Source organism: Salmo salar, chromosome 06 (assembly GCF_965601325.2).
Source record: "Salmo salar chromosome 06, fSalSal1, whole genome shotgun sequence".
NCBI classification, from domain to species: domain Eukaryota; kingdom Metazoa; phylum Chordata; class Actinopteri; order Salmoniformes; family Salmonidae; genus Salmo; species Salmo salar.
The window spans coordinates 16,278,734-16,287,406 of record NC_138296.1 but is presented as its reverse complement, the minus strand read 5'-3'; the positions used below and the strand labels follow the sequence as shown (position 1 = coordinate 16,287,406).

Below are 8,673 nucleotides of genomic sequence, written 5' to 3'. Positions count from 1 at the left end.
ACTAGCGGCTAATTCATATTGTTATCAAAGAATTCATCAAGAAAAATTATTCATTATCATCCAGACATAGGTGTATAAATTAGCAATACAAATAATACGTCATTTTAAGTTGTGATATTTATTCATAACCCAGATAAAAAAATCTTGATACTAAAACAGTTTTTACAGATTTATATTATTAAAGTATTTTTTTGTAAAACATTCACCCCCAAACTTGCTATACACATCTACATGTCTTTATAACATTGATAGCAGGAGATAATTCAATTTAACAATATTAAAATAATAATCATAATAAACATATGTCAAAATGATGTTAATATTTACCGTAACAACTCTATGAGACACTGCATACCTTTCACACCTTATATTTCTGTTCCCTTATAACTAAAAGTGAGTTGAAAGGAAAGATGCTCCTGCATCCTGATTTTCTTTGGCCCATGAGCCTTTGCAATATTCTGCCCAATCACTGAACTTCAATGCAACGTCTCTGAGCCATCTTAGTATAGCACCTGGCCTCCAAACAAAATGCTAAGGCTGTCTTTCTCGCTATACAAGTGAAGACATGGGAGTTCCAAAACTACATTCTAATTTCATCATATCCAGTGGCCTCTTAACAGGCATGCAGTATCTTGCACGCAAGCACACACAAACATACATACGCATGCACATACAAACACACACACACACACACACAAACATCCCGGCCACACAAACACACACATCTCGGCCTTAGAGCGTTAAAAAATGTTGCTTGAAACAAATGGGAGTTCAATCTTTCAGGAAGTTAGAGTCACAGACACTGAGGGACCCTGAGATGGAGCTTTTTTCCCTTCTTTTGTTAACCTTTATTTAACCAGGCAAGTCAGTTAAGAACCAATTCTTATTTACAATGACGGCCTACCCCGGCCAAACCCTCCCCTAACCCGACGCTGGGTCAATTGTGCGCCGCCCTATGGGACTCCCGATCACGGCCGGTTGTGATACAGCCCGGGATCTAACCCGGGGTGCAGAGTCATAGGTGGCCTTCCTGCCTGACTAAATTGCAGACGCCTGCCAGATCTCAACACTCGTGTATATGTTTAACATATCTGCTAACCACACCATATGATATAGCACTATGATGTCGGACTGTGCAGTCGATGACATGGCGCATAACTATTGGTTGATGCAATGAAACGTCTGCGATGTAGTCAGTTAGTCAGTCAGTCGCGCCACCACAGACAGAGAGCAGGAGGGTCCAGTCCAAACATCAAGTTATTCAGAGAGGTTTATGGGTGAGAATAATCCAGTGTTCCTGTATTCCTTTTTACTGCGCGGCCTCTTCAAAGACCAAACTAATCCAAATGTGACATCACATGGAGAAACAACATCACGTTGTCATAGAGAGCTCTTGGCTTGACGAGCAAACAGCAACATTGACAATAAATAAAGGTTGATGACGAGCAAATAAAAAACTGTAAGAACGTAAAAATACAGTCAGGATTGCATATCAAAACGACAGAGACTGAGACAAAATGTATTTGGCACAAAATAAAATAAAACATTTAAAAGCAATATTTTGATTGTCCTTCACCGTTAACATTGAGTGCATGTGTGTTCCTAATTAAGAGGCATGTCTATTAATTAATCAATAAACCCAACTGATGAATCTCCAACAAATTGTCAATACTCAAACCTTTTTTTGATGTTGACAGTACCTTGACCTTGGTATGACCTTATCAGCCACCTGTTTCAGGTCACTGATGCATTTTGGCCACAGGGACTTTGGACCTCACAGAGCTACAGGTACGTGTGCAAGAAAACCCATTGTCACAAAGCAAAGCCATATATGCACATAGGGGGATGTCTTGTATTCTCAGAGGGAGAAACAGTTTGATTATTAAGTTCCCAGTGATCTCTGAATAACACAGCTGCTTGATGTTCTTCAGTAAGTACTACTTCAATAGTACTTCATGAAGATCTTACAGAGTAGAAGCTTTGGTTTTTACAGGTCCAAATGTGTACTTGAAGTATAGCGCTTCTATACACCTGCATATGCAGACCAACTCATTTTGAATTGAATAATGTGGAGAGCATGCCACAATGGCATAGTTAAAGTGATGCCAGGGCAATATTAGAATGTATTTCAATACCAATAAAAATAAATATATGTAAATATCTGTATTTCTCACTTGTTAATAGTATTCTTTTGTAACCCGTGAATGCAGTCCACGTGGATCTGCTAAGTAGCGAGGAACAACTGAAAAGTACATAAATAAAGATGGTTATAAAACAAAATAACACATGTGGAAAGTAACACATTTAAGGACACATGTACACTTCAACAGGATGGCTCCTCTCTCTGAGAGAGTGAGACCTCTCCCGTCATATCCTTCTCTAATTTCTGTGCTGTCTGTCTGTCTGTCTGTCTGTCTGTCTGTCTGTCTGTCTGTCTGTCTGTCTGTCTGTCTGTCTCTCTCTCTCTCAGCAGGTCATGTGTAGTGCAACACCTTTACATCTTCAGCTCATCGTCCCAAAGAAAAACACAAAGAGCCATATTCACCCCTCATAGAAAAATAAATCAATAAAAAAACATGGAAAGATACCTTTCATATATACTTCTATATAAAATAGTTGTTATATACATATAGACAACAACAACAACAAAAACAACAGATAATTGACCTGTACAGTATACACCTGATCCATAAGAGAGACAAGAGGTACTGAAGTGTATGGCTTGACTGGAAAAATTATTCCAAATATTTACATCTTTATCATCGATATCTTATACATATTTTAACATCCCTGGAATCACGAAGACAAACTATGGAGAGTACATCCCATACCTCACTCACTCACTTACGCACTCAGCTGAAATGAGGCAACCACAGGCCTGGCCTGGTCCTAATGGTGCTTTGAGCTGTCCAATCCTACATTCAGCTCTAATTTGGTGACCTATGATGGGTGAGTGGTGTAAAGATCAGGCGTGAAACCGTCCCTCAAACATGCCATCCTCAGTCTAAACTAAAGAGATGTTAAGTTGGACCAATGGAAAGTCAGTCGGGTGTCATTGACCTCCTGGATCCTGGTTGTTCAGGACCCAGATCTTTTTCTCCAGTTACCCAGTGAGGGTGGGAGCAGAATGGGGTTCACTGCTGTGAATGGCTACCCCCTCCCCTTCTTTTAACTAGACCCCAGTCTAGCAGCCATGTGTGTTGAGATATCCAGTGTAGACAGGGGACAGCCCTGCCTTGGCCCTGATGTCCACCACTAGTCAGCACTGACTAAGGCCAGGGGTCCTTCAGGGAAAGCCACAGGCACCTTGACCTTCACTTCCTTCAGGACTGACCCATCTGGGAACCCTCCTACGGACTGAGTCAGGCCATGGGCACCTTCAGGCAAAGCTGCGGGGACCTTCACCTTCATTTCCCATCAGACCCATCAGATGGGTGGTTCAGTAGTATCCTCAGGACAAGATGTCCTCAACTCAGCAGACGATGGCTACCCCCTCAGCAGTGAGCAGTTGACCGCTGGTGGGGTCGTAGGTGCCAGCCAGATAGTACAGGCCTTGGGTGGTCACGCTGCTGCTGGGTTTCTGGCCGCGGGTCATGTGCTCATACTCCTCGCGGCTCACCACCTGGCACTTGTGGGAGATTGTCTGGACGTCATTCTCGTCCTCGTGGCACGACTGATACAGAGCGTGCTAGGAGAGGAGAGAGAGAGAGGAGAGAGAGAGAGAGGAGAGAGAGAGAGAGAGAGAGAGAGAGAGAGAGAGAGGGGGGGGCAAATGTCAATATTTTCAATGGACTTCAACTCTGAAACCATAATATGCTGAGATACCAAAAGACTATGAAATCTTGCTATCCCCTGTAATGTTACACTATGGTCGCGTTTCAAACAGATGAACAACCTGTGCACTACGATTGGTATAATAACAGATTTTTTATTGCTTGTTCAACATCAAGGCACATTCCCAACTCAAATTCACAGGTTTTCCAGAAAACCCAGTTGAAGGATGCCCAGTTCCTAAAACCAGGATTTTACAACCCAAATGGCAATAGAGTGGTCTAAACCTGAATGTGGATGTACCTTGCTGTCACGGTGCCTCTTGCCCAACTTGGTCTCCTCTGGGTGGTAGAACCACTTGACCTTCACCACCATGCTGGAGCTCCACGACTCCCAGAAGTTCTCGATGCGGCCCACGTAGGGTAGGTGGGGCCGGCCGGCAGAGAGGAACATGGCACAGTCGCCCACTCGCACCATGTCCCTTCCCCGTACGATGGCCTTGTAGAACAGCTTCTTGGACTTCCCCTTCAGCCCCCGCCTCTGTGGAGACGCGTGAACACTCAATACACGCAGTCATGTCTAGGAACTAGGGAGTGGGATTCAATCCAACTCAGATAAACGTCCTGATCAATAGGATAAACTTTTAAAAGCAATTTCCCTGATGTTTTGCGGAGGCCACGTTTGCTGTAAACTACGTGGCTGTCAGCTCAAGGATAAATCACTTTTATAAGTCACCCTCAGTGCACAGGTTGATTATTTGTGTTGGATTGAATACCAGTCTAGGTGTGCTTAAAGTCACCTTAAGTAGTTTGTATCTCTGGTCAATAGTGCGGCTCTAAAGGTCATGTACCTCTGCTATGGAGGATTGTGAGAGAGTTAGAGTCTCATGTAGCTATGATATGGAGGATTGGGAGAGAGTTAGGGTCTCATGTAGCTATGATATGGAGGATTGTGAGAGAGTTAGGGTCTTATGTAGCTATGATATGGAGGATTGTGAGAGAGTTAGGGTCTCATGTAGCTATGATATGGAGGATTGGGGAAGGATTGGGGCAGGAATAGATTGGCATAAACTTAACGACCACAGAATTGTTCCGTTTTTAAAAAGATCAACCCCTGTCTCACCTGAGTGGGGTTCCCCGACCACCTCCACATCTGTCTTCCCGGTAGGAACGTGTTCATCTTGGGTCTTGGTCCTGCATCATCGGGGATAATCCTCTGCCTCTTCACCAGGTCTCTGGGGGGTTTGGAGGGGGACGAGCTGCCGCACTCCTTCCTTTTGAGAAGCTTGTTGTTGGCACTGTGGTCGTTGGTGGCTCCTCCTCCCTTGGTGTTGGATACGGCCATGGCCTTGGCCACGAAGGACTGTTGGCCCTGGTGGGGTCCGGCTGCAGCCGGGGGCTCGGGGGACTGCAGCAGGCCATGGTGGGAGGACAGGCAGCTCTGTAGCAGCAGCGTGGAGCTCTCCTCATCCTCCGAGCTGTAGGACGAGTCGTTATCCGAGGAGCACAGGCTGGAACTGGACATGGAGCCCGAGCTGGACGAACTTGAGGAACCAGAGGAAGAGGACGAGACAGAGAGGCGCGAGAGGAAGCTTCCCACCGTCCTCAGGCCTCCAGAGGCTGCTGTGGCCAGCGCAGCCGCCCTTCTCCCCTCCTCCCTCCTCCCTCCTCCTCTCGTCTTCCAGGTCCGAGTAGGAGCTGTGGCAGTCACGATGGCAGCTGAGACCCAGCTCGCCGACACCATACTCCCCCATAGCCAGGGAGGGAGAAGCCTTCCTCTGTGGAGGAGGGGCACCCTTAAGGAGGAGCTCAGCCCTCGAGGCTGAACCTCCCTTCCTGTTGTCCTTGACCAGCAGGACTGGGTGGGAGTAGGCCTCAGGCCTGGGGAGGCCACCCACGCCTTTGGCCCCGAACCCAGAGCCACCGCCCAGCAGCAGTAGGGCCTTGCTGTTCTTCGTCTTGGGTGAAGTCACCCCCTCGTGATCCAGTTTGACCAGGAACTCCTGACCGCTCTTCCTGCTGCTCCGCGGCACCTCGCCGGGCCTCCGTCTCTGGACATAGGGCCCGGTCCTGGAACCCAGGGACATGCCGGTGGGCTGGGTGCTACAGAAGGAGGAGTAGCCCTTTGCGATGCTGCTGAAGGAGTCAACCTCGAAGGAGCTGCTGCTGAACAGGCCCTTGGTCGGGGCAGAGACAGGGGCCGGGGGCAGGGGGAACAGGTGGGCCTCCCTCGTCCCCCTCAGGGCCTTCCTGGGAGTCCCGTTGAGCTGGAACAGATTTTCACAGGCCCTCTTCCTGGGGACGGCCACAGCCGGCCAGCTGAGCAGAGGGGCTGCGTTCTTATTGGTGCTGTCTGACAGGTTCTTCTTCTTCCCTGAACCTTTGGGTCTCCCTGGAATACACACCAATTGAATGTTTGGTAAGTCACCAATCAGTTCACACTACATATACCTTTACAAGATCAAGAAAGGAATGACACACACTTTTTCTGCGTCCCATCAGGCTAAATATACTACCATTTCTTTTTTAAACAGAGTGGATATAAAGCATGTAGGTAGATGATCTTGTCTGACCTGGTCGTCTCCTGACAGGCTCTGTGCTGGCCTGTCTCTCCGAGACTCTCTCACTCAGGGGGGCTTTTTCCAGACTGAAGCTCCTCCGAGCCGCCCGGCCGCTAGTCACCAGGTGGGCAGGGGACGACTCCGCACCTACAGAGGGACAGGAAGTGGAGGTGGGGGTTAATACATCTCTAACATACACCTGCATAATCACTGTCATAATTAATACGTATAAGTAAGTAGCCTTGCACAAGCCTTGGCTAGTGTGAGCCGGAATGGCTCATAGGAGTAGGAGCCTATCTCCTGTTTCTGTAGCGTGAGGCAGCTTGATGTACAAGTACATCCCCTGGACAGGATGTTAGTCTATCACAGGGCCTTACCCCCAAATCTATCTCCTTAATGCTCAGTGCCACGCAGAGGATCGAACTACCAACCTTCCAATTACAGGGCAGGCACTAACGTCAAGGCCACTGAGTTGGTCAATAAAGTCGTGGTAATGTCTAAAATGCAGCAAGATATTGTCCATGATTCATAATGTGACTGGAAGGTTTCTTATAAGGTCTCATAATAATTGTAATGAGAAGGTCTAGTATAGTTAGTAACCCTGTAAGCATACAAGGTGGATGACAGAGTGATACAAAAGAGACACTCACAGTGGATCTGGTAGCCCGGGGGGAGAAGGCGGATGTTTAGGAGGGAGATCCTCCCCCTGTCTCCATCATCAAACTCCACCATTACACCTCCCTGCTTCCCCTCCTCCCCTGAACCACCTGCATCAGCAGAAAGTATAGACACATTTAAAGAGGAACCACAGGCATTATTAGCGAAATAGTCAAAGTGAATAAATTGCTAAATGAATCAAATAAATAATAACCCAAATGGATGAATGCGGACACAGAGAAAGTGATCCATTATCTCTCACCTTGGCGTATGTTGCCTGGGTATAGGCAGCGAGAGCGTTCGCTCCAGTAGGCACACACCCTCGTCCCCTCAGCGAGCACCGACTCTGTCTCTGGACGCACATCCAGGACCTGAAAGTCAAACAGACACTGAGTCAAGCAAGATTCATTACAGACAGACAGCAAGACACACACACACACACACACACACACACACACACACACACACACACACACACACACACACACACACACACACACACACACACACACACACGGCTGGTCACTGTGCCACACCGCCAAGCAGCACTATCTCATGCCAATGTGCCAGTCACAGCTGAAAGGAGCGGAAGCTGTGATGCAGTAGATCCTGACTGAAGTAATACTAAGGAGGAGATGAATGGGGGGACTGTGATAGCAGGTTGCCAGATTCTCCTCCCTGACAATGCAGCCATGGCCCAGCATCCGCCACTCACTGGAGCCCCTTTCAGGATGTTTTCATTTACAGTTGCCATGGAGATGGGTCCCTTGACTGATGATGTGTGGGGTATAGGCGGGCGTGTGTATGTGTGTGTTTTGGTGGTGTGTTTGTGTGTTCATGGTTGTGTGTGTTTCTGTGCACACACGCACGTGAATACATATATGTGTGAGTGGGACCTCAGGTTCTGCTCAGGGGATATGGGGTCTTGGTGTAGGAGGTATTCATGAAAGGCTGTTGAACATGGGGTCTTGGTGTAGGAGGTATTCATGAAAGGCTGTTGAACATGGGGTCTTGGTGTAGGAGGTATTCATGAATGGCTGTTGAACATGGGGTCTTGGTGTAGGAGGTATTCATGAAAGGCTGTTGGACATGGGGTCTTGGTGTAGAAGGTATTCATGTAAGGCTTTTGAACATGGGGTCTTGGTGTAGGAGGTATTCATGAAAAGCTGTTGAACATGGGGTCTTGGTGTAGGAGGTATTCATGGAATGGCTGTTGAACATGGGGTCTTGGTGTAGGAGGTATTCATGAATGGCTGTTGAACATGGGGTCTTGGTGTAGGAGGTATTCATGAAAAGCTGTTGAACATGGGGTCTTGGTGTAGGAGGTATTCATGGAATGGCTGTTGGAAGAATTGAAAGACAAGAAAGTGGAAGTAGTGTAATCATGAACAGCTGCTATCTGACGGCTGTTTACACAGCGGATATGCACACACACGTTACACAGCGGACACCCACACACACTACACAGCGGAAGGCACACACACACGTTACAAAGTGGACGACACAGCTGCCAAGGGTAGGGCACTGATGGACTTACTATGCAACTGGGCTTAGGGGAAACCCCCACTTTAACACCAGTTGAGAAATGTTTGTCAGGGAGAGACAGATTGTTAGGATTTTGACTAAAGGATACTAGTGTGATTGTGAGAGAGAGAGAGACCAGAAAGATTGAGCACTGTGTGTGT

General features: G+C 47.4%; 1 protein-coding gene across 1 annotated transcript in view; it reads right to left on the bottom strand.

The window, feature by feature from the left end:
• Positions 1-3,472: 3,472 nt before the first annotated feature.
• The window catches only part of LOC106606381 (BAH and coiled-coil domain-containing protein 1), a 302,712-nt gene continuing 297,511 nt past the window's right edge, over positions 3,473-8,673 (bottom strand). The window contains exons 24-30 of the mRNA XM_082976139.1: positions 7,251-7,359; positions 6,982-7,098; positions 6,344-6,478; positions 5,382-6,162; positions 4,894-5,314; positions 4,075-4,311; positions 3,473-3,688 (exon numbers count right to left, since the gene is read on the bottom strand). Of these exons, the coding sequence (XP_082832265.1) occupies positions 3,473-3,688; positions 4,075-4,311; positions 4,894-5,314; positions 5,382-6,162; positions 6,344-6,478; positions 6,982-7,098; positions 7,251-7,359 (2,016 nt within the window). The remainder of the gene's footprint in view (positions 3,689-4,074; positions 4,312-4,893; positions 5,315-5,381; positions 6,163-6,343; positions 6,479-6,981; positions 7,099-7,250; positions 7,360-8,673) is intronic.